This window comes from Eurytemora carolleeae, unplaced genomic scaffold (genome assembly GCF_000591075.1).
Source record: "Eurytemora carolleeae unplaced genomic scaffold, Eaff_2.0 scaffold6, whole genome shotgun sequence".
Lineage (NCBI taxonomy): Eukaryota > Metazoa > Arthropoda > Copepoda > Calanoida > Temoridae > Eurytemora > Eurytemora carolleeae.
This window is the reverse complement of record NW_019396148.1, coordinates 713114-731821: the sequence shown is the minus strand read 5'-3', so window position 1 is coordinate 731821 and position 18708 is coordinate 713114. Positions and strand designations below refer to the sequence as shown.

The window sequence follows — 18708 nt, the reverse complement described above, 5'->3', positions numbered from 1 at the left end:
CCTATAAATATAGGATAGAAATATGAAACCTGCCAAGGAAACTAAATGAAGGATGGAAAATGCTCGTCTTTCTTCTACTTTTGATAGTTCATTTCAATGGTAAGACTTAATTGTTTGATTTTAGTTTAGTTATAGTTCAGGAGGAGGATGGAAACAAAAAGCAAAAAATATTTTATATTATTTCTGAACTATTAGGATTTTTTACATCATTATTTTTATTTCCTAACAGTATTTGTTACTTTTTAAAAAAATATTTAAAAACATTATGAAATATCAACTACATATGAATGCATCGAATTAAGTTCGATAATAATAGGTTATAATATCTGAATGGTTGGTTTTACATTACATTGAAATATTTACGATCTGAGCGAAATGTTGCAACTCCAAGAATTTGGATGGACGCTACGTTCTTCGGTATGAGTCTTGCTTGTTCATTTTCTCCTTACAACCGCAGCAGTTTTGATAAGATTATAGTAGCGATAACCATCAAATTGGATTCGACATTAGCTTATACCCCCTTTCATTTTTTTCGAACACTCCCTTTGAGTAGAATTTTCTTGTTAAGTGTGTACTGGTGGTATACAAGTACTAGAAGATTGGGTTCTACCAACTGTAGCATATCCCGGTGACACTGTAGACCTCAGATGTAATTATCTAGTTCAGGTATGTATATATACACTTTAGAGTTCGATTGGAAAATTGAAATAAAAGATTTCGCGAAATGCGAAAATTTTGTGAAAACCATGAGTTTTATAGGTGCAACAATTAATTGCTCAAAAGAACTTGTGGTATTCTCTGCTCTGATAACTCAATATTTGATTTTGATTATGTCATGTAAATTGTTTCTCTTCCTTTACTTAAATAAATGTTTGAATTTTGCATTTGTTTTAAAAAATTCTGTATTTTTTGCATTTCTTTTACGAAATTTTCGCATTATTTTTTTCACGAAATTTTAGCATTATTTGAAGCGAAATTTCGCGAAAAAGGCGAAAATTTTCGCATTTTTGCGAGCGAACGAAATGCGAAAATTAAGCGAAACGATTTTTCCTTTTCGCCGGAAACCCTATTTATGAAGAAGATAATCTCGTTTGATTATACATTTTATTGATAAAGTAACTTATTTTGTAATTAACACATGTTATTTTATATACAGGGTGTCCCACGAAACATGACAGTTGATAAATATTTTTGAATGTCGTCTTCCATACACTGTATTAGATATTAGAGGCTGTTTGCAGTTTATTTCGTTTAAAAAATCTTTTGCTCTAGGATATTTTTATTATTGTCTTATTCGTATTAAAAAACTTATCAAATTATGGAAGAAGACATTCTAAACTATTTATACCAACTGTCATGTTTCGTGGGACACCCTGTAGTACAGTAAAAAAGTGTTGCATTTTGTGATTCAGTTCAATATTTTTACACTTTTTGTAATCGGATAAAGATGCTATTTTATAATATCCTAGGATGAAACAGTGCATAGCGTGAAATGGTACAAAGATAATATGGAGTTCTTTAGATATGTACCAAATGGTAAGCTTCAAACTTGTTAATCCATTTACGTTTGCAACCTGGGGCCTATTATCATGATTTGGAGTGGTCGTTGAACTACCTACTGTCGGTTCAAATACTGAATCATCGATTCAAATCCTCAAGAATATTTAACTGGTGGCAGATAGTTCAATAGATAATCAAATTCGTGTCGTATATATTAGATATTTCAAACTAGCAAATAATTCTGTTAGATCAATCAGTATAAGTTTGAAATATCAAAGGTTTACTCAATCAGGATACAGAGATATAGGAATAAGAAGATTTGAGTTTGTGAGTGTGACTTAAACGTTGTCATTTTCTTTCAAAATAATCAAAACTATTATAAAACCGATTATCAAAACGATTTCAAAACGATTATAAAAACGAATATAAAAACGATTATAAAATAGATTTTAAGAACTATTATAAAACCGATTATAAAAAGATTGTAAAAACGATTATAATAACGATTGTAAAAACGATCATAAAACCGATTATAAAAACGAGTATAAAAACGATTATAAAAATGGTTTTTAAAACGAAATTTTCTTAACCTTTTATCTTAGCAATCTGAGGGTGTGAACCTTCGATATCTCAAAACTAGAATATTTGATCCCGCAGAATTCATAGTTTGAAATATTAAAATGTTTTTACACCATCAAATTGCAAATATATATGGATTAGAAAATTTGACTTCAAGGCAAACACTTAATCGTATTCTTTTTTAAAAAATCTAAATTTGATTAAACACGTTTCTCGTTTAGATTTGTCTCGTGAATGATTTTAAATTTACAAAACAGCAACAATTCACAATTTTTTATCTAAATATCTTAATCTATTTCAGAATCTCCGTCAATCACCGTATTTGTACAAAATGGAACTAAGGAATTATTAAATAGAAAATATCATAAATATATTCGATATTGTGTTCTTCATATTATTGGATAAAAACAACTTTTCTTCTTAAATTCTTCTTCATTTTTATATTTTATAAAGCTTTTTTTGCAACCCTGGATTGATATGACGGGTTGATATTTTTTTTTCGATCTGGTCTTGGCTGTGAGCCTGTGGGTATTAAGATCAATACCTGTGTTAATATGCTGAATAATTGCATCACACTGTGATTTAAAGGTTGCAAACTCTCAAGCAAAATCGTTGAGAATGTTGCCAATTATACTTCTTTAAAATCAAAGCTAAAAACAAGTGCCTTATAGTGCTAAAATGTACAGGTAAAGGGCTACAGAAAAGTATAAGTGAGTTAGAGCGGTAAAATCAAAGCCCAAGGCACTTCAAAGTTGGCTCAGTCTAAAAAATTGATGAAACTTTTTAAGCAGGCTGAATCAAGAGATCAGGATTATGAGTTTACAACAAAACAGTTCCCGGGTGTTATTTGAATATCCACATCTGTTTGTTGATATTATTTTATACTTAATGATTATCATCAGACTTCGGAGATTTCAACTCCGACCCATATTGTCCTTGAGTCAGTTACCCCAGCCTCCTCAGGTTCATACAAATGCGAGGTCAGCCATAATATTTATAGCATATTTTACATAGAGTATATTCTCTAACATACAGTGATAATTAGAGTTCAGAGCATTATCNTGTGCATACTATTTTTATCAAAGTTTGTGTTTATTCTGTAATATTTCAGGGTTAGAATAAGAAAATTTCCGGACCGAGCGCCGCTGCAAGAACAGGCTACGGGGCCCTTAAAAATTAAAATTACATGTTTTTTTAATGAAGGGGGGGGGGTGGCCCAGAAATCCTTCTCTTGGAAGTAGTGTGTTTGATTTTATAGTTACAAAACAAATGGTTTTACTGCCTGTATAGCTCCCTAAAATTCAATCCAATACGATCCCGACTGTTTATTGATTGATATTAGGGCCCAGGGGCAGAAATTAACAATGTTGATAATGTTGTAAATGATTTAAATTATGATGTCAAGTTGTATTAAAAAATCTATACGGCAGAATGTATACTGCAGCTTATTTTCCTGTATATCATATTTTATCTCTAATATTGAATAGTGATATATACATCTTTAAACGCCACAAATTTGTATACCAAAATGCAGTACACATTTCTGAAGTGTAGTAGTACATGTACACAAAATAAAATTGCCAAACATTTCAAGGACATAGGAATATGCACCCCTACGGCCTTATTATGTAAAATGGGTCTGTGTACACTAAGCAATTGCTTTGTTTTATGTTCATTGGACTAGAGTCTAAAAGTCGTCTTTCTAATCCACAGTTATCTGGTTCTCACTGTATATTTCTTGTGTAGGTATCAGGAGGACCCCCCAGATATACTACAGCAGCAAGATCAACCAATCTCAGAGTTGTAGGTAAGTTTTATTTAAATTATCGTTTAATATTTTTTATCGTAAAGCACAAGTCAATCGATCTACAGATCATTAATATTCTATTATTTTGTTCCAACGTACTTTTGGAAAGGTTTTCTTCTGATTCCAAGGATGTAATGCAAGGAAAGTTATTTCAGAAGTGTACGCATCTTTTGTACTGCAGTGTACTGTCTCTGGGCGGTATGTAAACACAAGACGGATGTTACAGCCTGACGTGAGATCCATCTTTCACATAAAAAAATCGATGAAATATTCTGGTCATAGGAAACTATTATGTAAATTATCAAAATTATCAAATTTAATGCTTTTAACCTCCTCGGATACTAAACGAACACTGATGCATCTATTCTTGTTTAAAAATTCCGCCCAAAGAGAACTGGTTTCAATATGTTTTAAAATGTACAATGTACATTGTTTTTATCTGCAATTCTCATTCGTTTATAGTGGGCCAACCAATTAAAACAACCTACTCTGGTTAGGCGGGTCCAAACTACATAGTAAATTGTGATTTTTTATTTGTATTATCTCGTGCTTTGTAGTTGAATAAAAATATGAAAAAAAAATATGAAATATGCATTTCCTTAGAAATATGCATTTTCTTCCGTAAAAATTATTAATAATGATAATAATAATAATAATAAAAATATTAATAATGATAACAATGATAATAATAGGAATATTATTAATCATAATGGGAATGAAAATGATTATAATAATGATAACAAAAATTATAAGAATTAAAAACTATTGATAATACTAAATAGTATCTACTTATATTGATGATATTTTAGAGTTGCCCCGAACCCCTCCTCAAATATTAGGTGGTAGAAGAGCCTATAAACAAGGTAATTATCAGTAGGGTTTCTAGCGAAAAAATGCGAAAAGTGTCGTTCAAATTTTGCGAACCTCTTCGCGAAAAAAATGCGAAAACGTTGCGAAAAATTAGGAGTAGCTGCAACAATAATACCGAAAAAAACTTTCTCTGCTCTCAGTGCCCAGTATTAGAAGTTTTCTTAAATCATAAATAATAATTATTTCCTTTACTCTAATAAATGTTTGATAAAGAGAATTTGAACTTTCTAGTAATACTAAATGAAAAACTCCACCGCCTGTTTAATTCACAATGCTTCCCTTACACCCTATATAAAGAATTCAAATTATAACTTAAGAATTAGATTCTTTCTAATAGGATACTTTTCTCTTTTCATGTTTTGCAAAGCCTTTAAATTTCAAATTTTTGATGTATTATATATTTTAAAATATCTATGTTTCAAATTCAATTGATAATAAAAACAAAAGTTTTACATAGAGGCTAAAAGAAAACAGAATTGTTATAATGAACATTAAAAAAGTATTATTTTATTATTTTATTATTTGCCTACCTACTTTTATGAATTCATTCATTCATTCAAATGCATTTCCTTAAGAATGCATATTCTATAATCGTAATAATTTTTACTGGTTTATTTTTCTAATCGATAAATGTTGCTTCACATAATGACTAAGTTTATAAGTTAATAACAAGTTTTTTTTTTTATGAGAACGAGTATGTTAGAAAAAGTTTAACGGATTTAACCAATACATTAATATTGTTCCCGGGAAAACCAAATTTTGATAAAAAAGTTTTTTTAAAGGGATTAAAGATTTAGGCATCCTTTTAAAATACATATTTTTTCTTGTTAAATAATTACCAATATTTGGATGAAAACAAAATATCGAATTCTATACATGGCATTTCATTTTGCAACTTTGAAAAATACTTTTATCAAAATCAATAAATTTAAAGATCAAACACTTCTAAACATGTGATTGAATAGCTAAGCACTGTAAAGTCCTGTTTTTCTCTTTATAGAGTTATAGATTTATCTTTATAGAAGTCTTTTTATAGATTTAAAAAAGCGGTGAGCATAATTTCAAGTAACCCTACAGTAAAAGAGTAACAAGCAAATGAGAATTACATCTAAAAACTAAAGCTAAAAACATGTCGAGGTCTACAAACAAGTTAAAGTTTAAAGTAGATCCAGAAGGAGATATCCTTATTTTTCTATTAAATAATATGATTATTTCATTGTTCTTTCTTCTGCATTCCTTCGCAAGTCACGTGGATGTAAATTTATTAATATTATGAGTAAAAAACAAGAACATGTTGTGCCAACTTTGCTTTAGACAACTGAGCTAAAAACTTTAGAATGGAATGGCGGATATTAAGATTAATGCTTAAACTCCTGGTTTTACTAAACCCAAGATTATTTTAAAACGCATTAGATATCCAAGAAAGAAGATAAAAATTTAACCAATCAGTGTGTCATGTTAAGATGTACTCTTTAATTTTTAAAAACCGGTTTTGATTTCTGGTGTTGATGGTGTCATATCAATCGAAATGAACATCGATTGAACAAACGTAAGTTTTAAATTAAAGTTTATTAAGACAAACGTTTAAAATGACAATAGCCCTAAAATATGTTTTTAATAATTTCATATTAACACGATTAAATTCATGTTTGTTTAAATGCTCTAAAAGCCAACTTGTGAACAGCTGGCTTTAATTCAATCGCATATTATAGTCCAATCGATATAGCATTGTATCTGTAATCGTTATCAAACGTAACTTTTATACAATAGAAATATCCAAAAAGAGGATTAAGAAGAAAATCAAAACTGTGTACTTTGGATAATCAGATTAAGTGATCGTGATAAAGGATTTTTCATTGTAAAGTTTTCAGCTCTGTTTATTTAAATGAAATAGGAAAGTCTGCTCTATAAATGCTCATTATTTGCTGTTGTTTCACTTAAGAACGTTCTGTTTAGATGCCGAGTAATTACCCTTATGGGGTTAGATATGAACGGATTTGGGAAAAAAAAGAGGAAAATTTAGATTTAATTTAGTAACTCAGAGCTGGGAACTTTAGAATTGGATACCCTTAATTCCAACCGCGTAATCTGAATATCTGATGTGCACTTTTAAGTTCCTGCTCAATCGCTCTTTCTTTCTCTTTTTGAACATTCCTACGAGATTTCAACCAGTGAGAGTTCTTTCATGAAATGGCGCGTATAATTTCAAATTTCCTGGTGTAGTGCATGGGGACAACTGCATGGGGCGGACTCTCCCTAAAGTTTTAACATTTTACCACAATGTTAGACAGAAAAACCAATGTTAAAACATTATAAATTTTTGGTTGACATTTTTAAATACGCATTTAGTTCTTAAAAGTATTTTAAAGGGGGTAAAGCCAAATAAAGTTGTTTTATCTTGAATGTCGTCTTCTCTTCAAATCATCAAACAATTAATATTTGCTCAAGACACTTTTTTCCAATCAAAATACATTAATAAATATCGGAAAATGTCATAACATTGCTTTTTAAAAGTCCGCCCCATGCAGTTGTCCGCTCCATGCATGACACTGGCTTCTGATTGGCTGTTCGGGATTTTGCATTCGTTGAATTGTATACACTTTTCAGAATACATTCTAAAGACTAATTTAATCTTGTTATTACTAAAAAGATGAGATTATGGATTTCAATATTCACAATTCTAAAGTTTTCACCTCAGTTTTAATTAGGCTTTAGAAACCTTCATGATAAAATTTGCTATCAAAGGAACTGAGTTCGGGTCACAGACTCTGATTTCCTAACCAAATCTCGGAAACATATGATATTTTTAACCATGAATTCCAAAAGATTGAATAGTCTAAGTTTACAATATCAGAGATGTACACCATCAGGTTGCAAAAATAAAAGGTTTTAAAAATTTGAGTTTGTGGCAAAGCTCAGCTTATTTACACATGCTCATAGAACAAAAGTGTCCACAGCAAGAACGAATTGACAAACGTTGATGAATATTTTGTCTAACTGAATATTTGAAGCAAAATTTAAATAAAATTGAAAAGGACAAAGAGAATTATTTTCTTTCTCAGTCTGCTCATCCAAAAATAAAGTTGTTTAATATTCTAAACTTTTAGTAACTAACATTTAGAAACAAAATAATAGAAACAAAGGGGAAATGGAAAATGAAATTTATACTAAAATATTGTTTGTTACGCTTGATTACGGAAAAGACACAAATCAAAAAACTTTTTTTTCTCAGAATTAAAAATAAGTAACACAAATTTTCTCTTGACATTACATTCACCATGAGGTTTCGATTTTTTCGTACAACGACGCGACGCGAAGGCACATTTTCATGCAACAATTGTACAAGAATGTACATGTAAAATTGAGTGCGGTTTCATCAGTCACTAAATCCGTGCTGGCTCAAAACATGATGAAAAGCAAGAATTGGAAATAACACATCCGTTTGTTCTTTTGATTTTGCGATATCTTTCTTTCATGAACGGTTATTTTTGTTCGTTAATGATTTCAATTTCTACCGTTGTCAACTGAATCGTTTGTTAATTTCCATTAATTTTTCGTTTTTTTTTAACGAAACGTTCCCCAGTCCAAAGTTTAACCATAAATTTCACAAATGTTTCTATTCATGCTTAAATTCGATCCTAAAATTGTATCAGATTACACACAAAAATTGACAATTGCCCAACAACTGTAAAAGCATGGATACAAAAAGACTCTGAATATAATTGATTTCAAGTGACAAGTTACAAATCCGATGGATTGCAATTTTGTATCAAAGAGTGACTTGCGGATTTATGCAAGAGAGAAACATGAAGGAAACTGGCTGAATTTATCTCTTTATATAGGGAAAGCTATTTAATAAGGTTCTTTTTGAAAAGTAACTCATTGAAGAAGAGAAACTTGAAATTAAGTCTACAGTCTCTTTACTTATAATCAAGGTACTAATGCAAGGAAAGTTATTTCAGAGGTGTACGCTTTTTTTGTACTGCAGTGTACTGTTTTTGGGCGGAAAAATAAACACAAGACGGATGTCACAGCCTGACATGGGATCCATCTTTCACATAAAAAAATCAATGAAATATATTATGTGAATTATCAAAATTATCAAAATTAAATGCTTTTAAATGCTCCTCGGATACTAGACGAACACTGATGCATCTATTCTTGTTTACAAATTCCGCCCTGAGAGAACTGGTCTCAATATGTACGTAGAGTATATGCTATTGCAATTAACTTTCCTTGCATTGGAACCTTGACTGTAGTATAGTTTCTTGAATATATCGGCACAGAATACATAGATAGAACAAGAAAGCTGTGTCTGTTTAGGTTTACTACAGATTTTGGCCATATTTATACAAAAACTATAGTGATTGCTTCTAGGGTCCTAGAAATGACTACTCACTTGAATCTCCCTAGAAGAGGGATAATTCATTTGGTGTACCGTCCCGTTTATACAGTCCATATCTAGCTGCTTAAAAGTAACCCCGGTACTTGAAATAAACTGGAGTTTACAGTGTTACTGCATGAACTAAATTGTTATGATTTTATAGGTGAAAAACTAAACATTACTTGTGAAAGTGGAATGGGTAAGTTTTAAAAAAAAGTTATTGATGAACTTATTTTATTTTGATATACTTTTTGATAATATGAGAAGTGTCAATTTCATTTGTAATAAACCCTACAAAGCTGTTTTTATCATATTTTTACTTTATATTGGAATTATTATCTTTATATTGCAACTAGTAGGGGTGGAGATTATTCGATTTTTTATCTAAAAACTAAAGGAAGCAAACATTCAGTGGTAACCTGAAAACTCTGAAATAGAAAGACGACTTTATAGTAATATTTAAGTGTATTTGATGTTGTTACAGAGCAAATGCAGTGGTAAGCTAATATATCAATACAATTAAACGACTTTTTTATTCAAGTTTTGATCGTTATAACAAGCTTTTTTCAAATTACAAGTTTACAAGTTATCAAAGTGAAGTTTTTTAATTGACAGCTTCTCTAGACTTCTTTGTTTATGTGTGTCTATGATGTTTAACAGCTTGATATAAATTGAAAGTCGTCTTCCTTGTATTGGTATAATCGCCTACCATCGTAGTTTGACTAGACACTTATTAAATCACTAACTAGGTGAAGTGGCCTCTGTACACTGCACAGTTATTGTGTTGGTATGCTCATTGGACTATTTAAAGTCAGAACTGCAGTCTATAAAGGCGTCTTTCTACTTCAACGTTTTCTGGTTATCACTGTAAAATTTCTATTGTTGATATGTATATTGCTTGCACTGGAACAGTTTAAGTCATGTTTTGATCTCTAAAGCAAAATCCGTCGAAAAAGAGACTTGATGTGCTAAAATTTTCAAAAAACGAAGCTCACCGAAAAAATGGCAAATACAAAAAACTATATTTAATGGGTTTAAAAATGGGTTCTAAAGTTCAGACTCACTATACGTTTGATAAGACCTGTAGTTTACCGTGATATACATTATATAGGTTTAAACAGATTTTATCATTTTTAAAAACTGTTTCAGGTTAAATACTAATTTTTATGCAGAAAAAAAATGCAAATGAATTTGAATCATAAATCTTGAGGATTTTTAAAACATTTTTTTTTCTTTTTATAGGTTCGCCTCCTCCGGAGCTTAAATTCTTCGTACAAAGCCGAGAAGTTGAGTTGAGCAGTCAGGAATTCAAATTTTCAATAAAAAATGTGGAGTCCATTATTATTTCGGGCTTGATTTTCCTCTTCTTGTGTTCAGTTTCTCTTTCTATTCTTGTTTCCAGTTTCTTTCTTTTTCTATTCTTTTTTATAGTTTCTTATTCCATTCTTGCTTTCTGTTTCTCTTTCTATTCTTGTTTTCTATTTTTCTTTCCATTCTTGTTTTATGTTTCTCTTTCCATTTTTGTTTTCTAATTTTCTTCCCATTCTTGTTTTCTGTTTCTCTTTTCATTCTTGCTGTCTGTTTGTTTCCCTTTACATTCTTGTCTTCTGTTTCTCTTTCCATTCTTGTTTTAAGTTTCTGTTTTCACTCTTGTTTTCAATTTTCTTTTCATTCTTGTTTCCAATTTCTCTTTCTGGGGTGGGGTGGTAAGTGTGTTGGACCAGTTCTCGTTAGATCACTAAAGTTAGGCACACTTTCCATCGACCAGAAAGTGGATGGGTGACCACACTGGTAGTCTCGGGTTCGAATCCCGCACCTCACACAACATATGAAGCATTGAAATCACATATGACGATGAAACCATGAAAATATCCTAAAATAAATCCTATGTGCGTTCCTGAAAGAGAACCCCTTATAAGCGTGGTTACTGTAAGAAAACCCATATAACCGATGTTCCTGAAATAGAACCCCTACAAGCGTGGTTCCTGGAAGTGAACTCCTATAAGCGAAGTTCCTGGAAGAGAACCCCTAAAAGCGAGGTTCCCGGAAGAGAACTCCTTTAAGCCAGGTTCCTGAAAGAGAACCTTCATAAGTGAGGTTCCTGGAAGAGAATCCCTATAAGCGAGTTTCCCGGAAGAGAACCCCTATAAGCCAGATTCCTGGAAGAGAACCCCTATAAGCCAGATTCCTGGAAGAGAACCTCTATAAGTGTGGTTCCTGGAAGAAAACCAATAGAAGCCAGGTTCCTGGAAGAGAACCTCTACAAGCGTGGTTTCTGGAAGAGCAACCCTATAAGCGAAGTTCCTGGAAGAGAACCCATAGAAGTGACTAGCAAAAACTGCTAGACATCAACCCTAGCAGTTCTATATAATGTAATCTCAAAATAATCAGAAATAAATCTAAAAAATATTTTTAAAAAAAGTTTCTCTTTACATTCTTGTTTTCAGCTTCTCTTTACATTCTTGTTTTCAGCTTCTCTTTACATTCTTGTTTTCTGTATCTCTTTCTCCTCTTGTTTAAAGTTTCTCTTTCCATTCTTGTTTTCAGTTTTTCTTTCCAATCTTTTTTCAAGTGCCTTATTCTATTTTTGTTTTAAGTTTCTCTTTTCATTCTTGTTTTCTATTTTTCTTTCCATTCTTGTTTTCTGTTTTTTCTTTCCGCTCTTGTTTCAGTTTCTCTTTCCATTTTTTTTTCTGTTTCTTTTTTCATTCTATTCTTGTTTTTCAATTTTTCTTTCCATTCTTGTTTTCTGTTTTTCTTTCCACTCTTGTTTTAAGTTTCTCTTTCCACTCTTGTGTTAAGTTTCTCTTTCCACTCTTGTTTAAAGTTTCTCTTTCCACTCTTGTTTTAAGTTTCTCTTTCCACTCTTGTTTTAAGTTTATCTTTCAGCTCTTGTTTTAAGTTTCTCTTTCCACTTTTGTTTTAAGTTTCTCTTTCCACTCTTGTGTTAAGTTTCTCTTTTCACTCTTGTTCTATGTTTCTCTTTCCACTCTTGTTTTATGTTTCTCTTTCCACTCTTGTGTTAAGTTTCTCTTTCCACTCTTGTGTTAAGTTTCTCTTTCCACTCTTGTGTTAAGTTTATCTTTCCACTCTTGTTTTAAGTTTCTCTTTCCACTCTTGTTTTCAATTTTCTTTTCATTCTTTATTTCTGTTTTTTCTTATATCTCTTTATCTATCATCAAAGCTCTATTTAACAAAAAAAATCATTTTGGCAACATATCACAATTCACATGTCCATTTTCATTAGAAATAAAAAAACGAAATTGCTTGAAATAGAAGATATTTTTACTTAACTTAATTAAACTTTAAAATTTGTATATTTAGAAACTAGAAACATTTTTCCCTATTAGAGGACAGCTGAGGTAAGACGGATTATGTTAAATATATAATAATAATGATGATGATGATGATGATGATGATGATGATGATGATGATGATGATGATAATGATGATGATGATGATGATAATGATGATGATGATGATGATGATGATGATGATGATGATGATGATAATGATAATAATGATATTTCAGAGGAATTTCAAGACAAAATCTTGGATTTATAGTTGATTCTACTCCTAATTCAAGTTAGTTTTTTTCAATAATTATTTCCTTAATAAAAAATACAATTTTTAAAATTTATTATTTTCTCCAGGACTTGAAATAGTCTGCCAAGCAAAAATACTAGATGTATACGCAGACTCAGCAATGGTAATTCAAATTCTAAAAAAAAATTGTAATTGTAAAAAAGATAATTTTCAATCAAAACAAAAATGTTATAGACTTTCAACCATTTCCACTAAATTTGGCCTCTTATAGGACTTTAATCGACATATTTTAAATAATAAAAATAATCATTTTCTTACAAGTCAATACAGCATTTTACCTAAGAAGGGGTGATACCAATAAAAGTTTCGTACATACATATTTTAAGGCAGATACTTTTTAGGACTTAAAACCAAAGATCTATTTTCATCTTCAATCGTCGCGCTGTTTAAAATATTTTCTTTATAAAACCTGTTTACATGATGCTAAAATACAAAAAGTCTGAAAATTTATAAATATATCTGACCCATCTCAACAAAAATTGTTGCAATCTTTAGCTGAGATTTTGTTTCTTTAAATTAATATTTCGCTGTCTCTGGATTTTCGAACATTCCTGAAAACTATAAAAATGTCGTCTTCATTATAAAAAAAAATCCTCGAAACAGGAATAAATGTTTTCAAAAGTAACTCTCAGATCATGAAAAATGAAAATAAATATTGTTTGTAATATCGGAATAATTTGTTTGAAATTAAAATGATTTGTTTACGATCCGAGTTGAATGTTGCAACTTGAATTTGTATGGACTTCTTCGGTATGAGTCGTTTTGAACATTTTTTTTTCTTATAGACTAGACACAACAGATAGAAGTAAGATTAGTAACAATCAAAAGCGCTCATTTTTTGCCATAAGCCTATACCCCCTTTTATTTTTCGCGAACACTTCCTTTCAGAATATTGTCTTGTTTCATATTTTGTATATTTTGTTAATTTAAAAACATTTTCTTTACTTTGTTCTTTTCTCTCTTGAAAACTTTTCTAGGTAAAGAAATAGTAGAGAAAAACAATTATTCCTTCCGTTAATTATTTTAACAATCTCGGAACTATACACTTGAAAGGTGTACGTTGATTTGTTCCCTTAAAGGGACTGTATACGTAAATTAATGTGACATTTTATTTTTAGAGTGGCAAGTCCGATTCAGAAGTGTACTAAGCTTAATCTGAACAAGAATAAATGAGAATTGATATTTTTTATTGGTTGAATTTTTTTTGTAGTTTCACTTTAATTGTCATTTGTGATTTAACGATGTATGTTATAGAAACAATGGAAGAAATTGTCAAAATCAAACACTTTTTTGTCTAGAAAAACGTCTTCCACTTTATTAAAAAGTTTGAATCCGTTGTGAAAAGTACATTGCACTTTGTATTTGCAGGTTTATTTTAAATTACGTCGACATGCCCTTTATAAATTCAGCTTGTCTTCATGTTTTTTTTTCTCTAAAACTTAAATTTTTAGTTTTTAAATTTTTTTTTTTCAGCTATCCATAGAAGTGCTAGAGGGCGGCTCCAGAAGCAGATCGTTCAACAATAAATTGTTATTTGTATTCTGGTTCATTTGTTATTCTACATTTTTCTACTAATTATATTCCATGGTTCCTTTGTTACACTACATTATTCTACTAATTGTATTCCATGGTTCCTTTTTATATTACATTCTTCTATTAAATATATTCTGGTTCCTTTGTTATATTACATTATTCAATTAAATATATTCTGGTTCCTTTGTTATATTACATTATTCTATTAATTGTATTCTTATTCCTTTGTTATATTACATTATTCTGTTAATTGTACCCTGGATCCTTTGTTATATTACATTATTCTGTTAATTGTACCCTGGATCCTTTTTTATATTACATTATTCTGTTAATTGTACCCTGTATCCTTTGTTATACTAATTTGTTCTATAAATTGTATCCTAGACCTTTGTTATAATTTATTATTCTATTAATTGCATTGTGGTACCTTTTTTATACTAAATTATGGCTCAGCTTCATTTGCCATAATAATTTTACCATAATTATTTTTGCCATAATTACATTTGCCATAATACATTTGCCATAAGTAACACTTGCCATAAGTCACACTTGCCATAAGTTACACTTGCCATAATGGTTACACTTGCCATAATTACACTTGCCATAATTACTCTTGCCATAATTAAAATTAAATATGGTTTGAATTTTCAAACATATATTTACATTTACCCTTACTTACTCTCAAAGGTCACTAAGGGGTCCTCCATTATGAGAAAATATGGAGCTGAACTTGTATCAACTGTTCTGTTTTAAAACAATGAGAAAACTAAAGTTGGGAATTTTCATGGGAAAATTTCCCGCATTTGCAATAAAAAAGACCGATTTTCATCTTTTTAGAAATTAGAAAATTATGACAAAAGTAATAATAGCAAGTGTAATTATGGCAAGTGTAACCATTATGGCAAGTGTAACTTATGGCAAGTGTGACTTATGGCAAGTGTCACTTATGGCAAAAATATTATGGCAAGTGTAATTATGGCAAAAGTATTATGGCAAATGAAACTGAGCCCTAAATTATTCTGTTAATTGTATTCTGGTTTCTTTGTTCTACTTCAGTATCTATTAATTGTATTCGGTACCTTTGTTATATTACATTATTCTTTTAGTTGCATTCTGGTTCCCTTTTTATACTACATTCTTCTAATTATTGCATTCTGGTTCCTTTGTTATACTATATTGTTATATTAATTGTATTATGGTTCCTTTTTTATACCACATTATTATTTTAATGTTATTCTGGCTCGTTTGTAATACTACATTATTCTATTAATTGCATTCTGGTTCCCTTGTTATACTACATTATTCTATTAATTTTATCCTGTTTAAACGTACAAACTGTAGCTTTATTAAAAATGGCATATTCAACATAACGAAAAAATTGGGAAAATATAATAATATGAAGAACATATCTATCTATAACAAGCATTGTTCTCACATTTTCCTATTAGAAACATTTTAAAAACATTGTTTTTAAAATGGCATTCATTCAAGGTTTTCGATGACGAAAAGACGTCCTTTCTGCAGCAAACTTAAAAAAGATTAAAAACTTTGTATTAAATTTAAATACATTAGAGGTTGATTAAAAAAGGGATATAAGATTTATCTTCTTTAAGCAAAAGTGTTCGTAAAATTGTAATGTTTTTGCAATTTATTTTGATTTTAATAGTGTTTTTGAAATTGAAATGACTAACCCGAAAATCCAGAAAAAGCATACATTCATAACATCCATATTTATGGTGGTTTTGAAAAACTATATTTAACTTTTGCTTAACGCTGTTGTAATTAGAATGTTACTTTTATGTAGAAATTTTAAAGATAGTAATAAAAACTTTGTCTAATGATTTTTATGCTAAAGGGACTGTAAGCGTATTGTAAATGACCCTACACGTGAAACTAAATAAATGAAGTAAATTCTGTATCTATATATTGTTGGTTTGTCCGATCATAACTAAGGAACCCTTTTACCGATTTACCTCAAATTTCGATTGGGGAACTCGGGAACCACCGGGAATTTTCTTAGTTGTGGGGTCGACTTTAAGAGCAAAAATTTAGTTTCCCGGTAAATCGTTCAATTGCGGGTAAACGGCGGAAGTAACTTTTGATAACCTGGGCAGCGCTGGGTTCCCAAGCTAGTGTATTGATATAGTTCTCGTCATATTCTGATCTCTCATTAAAAATTGTTTTCTCCCGAAGAATATCTGCAGCTACTATGACGAGGGGTATGTCTGCTTCACGAAGCTATCCTGTAAACCTTAATCTATGTAAATATATTCCTGCAATCAACAAGTCAATTTTAGATTTTTATAACAAGTCAACAAATCAAGGTAGGACAAATGGACATCTCATTCATTCTTGATGAGACATAGGTTTAATGGGTACTGTTGTGAATTCGTATTGGAGGATTTTTTAACATTAAATATCTACACTTTACACTCTACACTCTACACTCTACACTCTACACTCTACACTCTACACTCTACACTATACACTCTACACTCTACAGTCCCTTGAATATCCTGTTCCTAAGTTTCCCCCTATAGCAGAAGGGGGGAAAAGACAATTTGAAATTAGTTTTGAATTTATTAAATGATCAGAATCATTCAGAATATGTTTGAGAGAGTTTAATTAGTTGAAGATACTCTCCTCTTGTAGAACTTAATATTGAGAACTGTCAATCATATCTTTCATTTTAACAATACTATGTATTTCGTAACGCATGGGAAACTTAAGTTAAGAAACGCACGTTTTTTAAAATTGATGAAAAACTGATTTGAAAGATGAAAATATATACCAAATGGTGAATTTAAATTTTAGGTGTGTTTTCAGTTCTTTTTCCAAATATTGTCAATAAATCAAATTTTAAACAGTTTTGTGGAAAGAGTGAAAAAGTGTAATAATGGAGAATGAAAAAGAAAATGTATAATAAAAATAAAAAAAATAAGATTGCAGAATGTATGAAAGAAAAGGTAATGGGATATAATTTGACTTCCTTCCCTTACATGCTTAGGATAATACTTCCACGTAGATGGATGTTATATGATTTTTCTATAGTAATTGGGGTACTTTTCCAAGTACCCAAGGCTGAAGTACAAAAAGTTAAAATCAAATTCACCTAATTTTTTTCATATGCAAAATGCATCGGAAAACGTAAGAAAATAGTTTTTGGCTCTTGAAACAACTTAAAACTTAGCACTTTGGAACTGCAGGAGCCTGAATCCATTACTAAATTTAAACGCATTATAACCCTGTATTCTTTATAATAGAATATGAAAGACACTGATCTTAATATGAGATATACAGTGCAAGAACTATAAAACTCTGGAATAGAAAGACGACTTTTAGACTTAAGTTATAACTTTACATAGTCCAGAACTCAGTAACAGACCCATTTAACTAAATAACTTGTTTTGTAACAGCATCTAATATGTATAAGTATTGCTGTGATTTCATCATCCTTTCCACATTTTTCTGGTTCTCACATACCGATAGTTATTATAAACTAAACGTTATAAATAGTTAACAGAAAACTGTAAGATATTGTTCCGAAACAAAAACTAAATAGTTCTGCATTTAACATGTTTTTCAAAGTTTTTGCAAAAAATAAATCTTTCTATAAAAAAAGTTTGACACTCCATGTTTGAAAATATGAGAATGTCATAAAATATCTAGCGGAAGCAAGAATATTTCAAATCTGTATCATGCAGTGGTCTCCAGAAGATGAAAGTGTGTAATTTAATAAAATATAATCAAAAGTTCTATGTTGAAACTTGAAAGTCAATTTTTTAGCAATAATAGATATAAAGTCCCCGTTTTACCGCTTTTCAGATTTGAATTCATCATAAAATGTCTAAGAAAATGTTGTGTAACATTTTATAAAAATTTTTTTCCGGGGCGGCCCTTACGGTGATTACTTCTATTTTAACTCGTCAATTCGCAACTGTTTGGACGATTTTGAAATTTTATTTTTATTGCAATATTTTTATTAAGTGAAAACGCAGCAACCTCTGATGGATGGTTAGCTGATTTATAAAAAAAAAGTCACAAATCAAGCACCCTGAGTACCCTTGGGTTTCGTCAAAAATGTCAGCCAATTGATCCAGCCGTTTGGCCAGCTATTACTAACATACAGATATATAGATAATATTAGAAAGCCAATCCTGCACGTGGTTGTTTCTAATTCATATATATAATACATATTTATATTTATGATGTTCGTGAAAATATATAGTTATAAATAGATATAAATACATAGGATTCGGTTTCGAAAAAAATAAAATTCAAATTTTTGAGTTGATTAAAAATCGAAAAAAGTTTTTAGCCAAATTTTGATTAAAATGGGGCCTTTTAATACAAAATACTGCTTTTAAGGTATTAATCACTTTTTTGTGAATCACCCTGTAAAATGATTTAATTCTTCCCGAATGTTTAT

General features: G+C 30.2%; 1 protein-coding gene across 1 annotated transcript; it reads left to right on the top strand.

Annotated features, from left to right (window-relative positions):
• On the top strand, positions 1-14804 carry LOC111696475 (uncharacterized). Its single transcript, XM_023466083.1, has 13 exons — positions 1-99; positions 569-666; positions 1470-1536; positions 2381-2421; positions 2982-3059; positions 3826-3886; positions 4696-4749; positions 9304-9339; positions 10383-10444; positions 12465-12502; positions 12673-12725; positions 12794-12849; positions 14220-14804. The coding sequence occupies exons 1-13, from the start codon at positions 60-62 to the stop codon at positions 14319-14321; spliced, it is 786 nt and encodes a 261-aa protein (XP_023321851.1). The 5' UTR covers positions 1-59; the 3' UTR covers positions 14322-14804.
• Positions 14805-18708: the final 3904 nt, after the last annotated feature.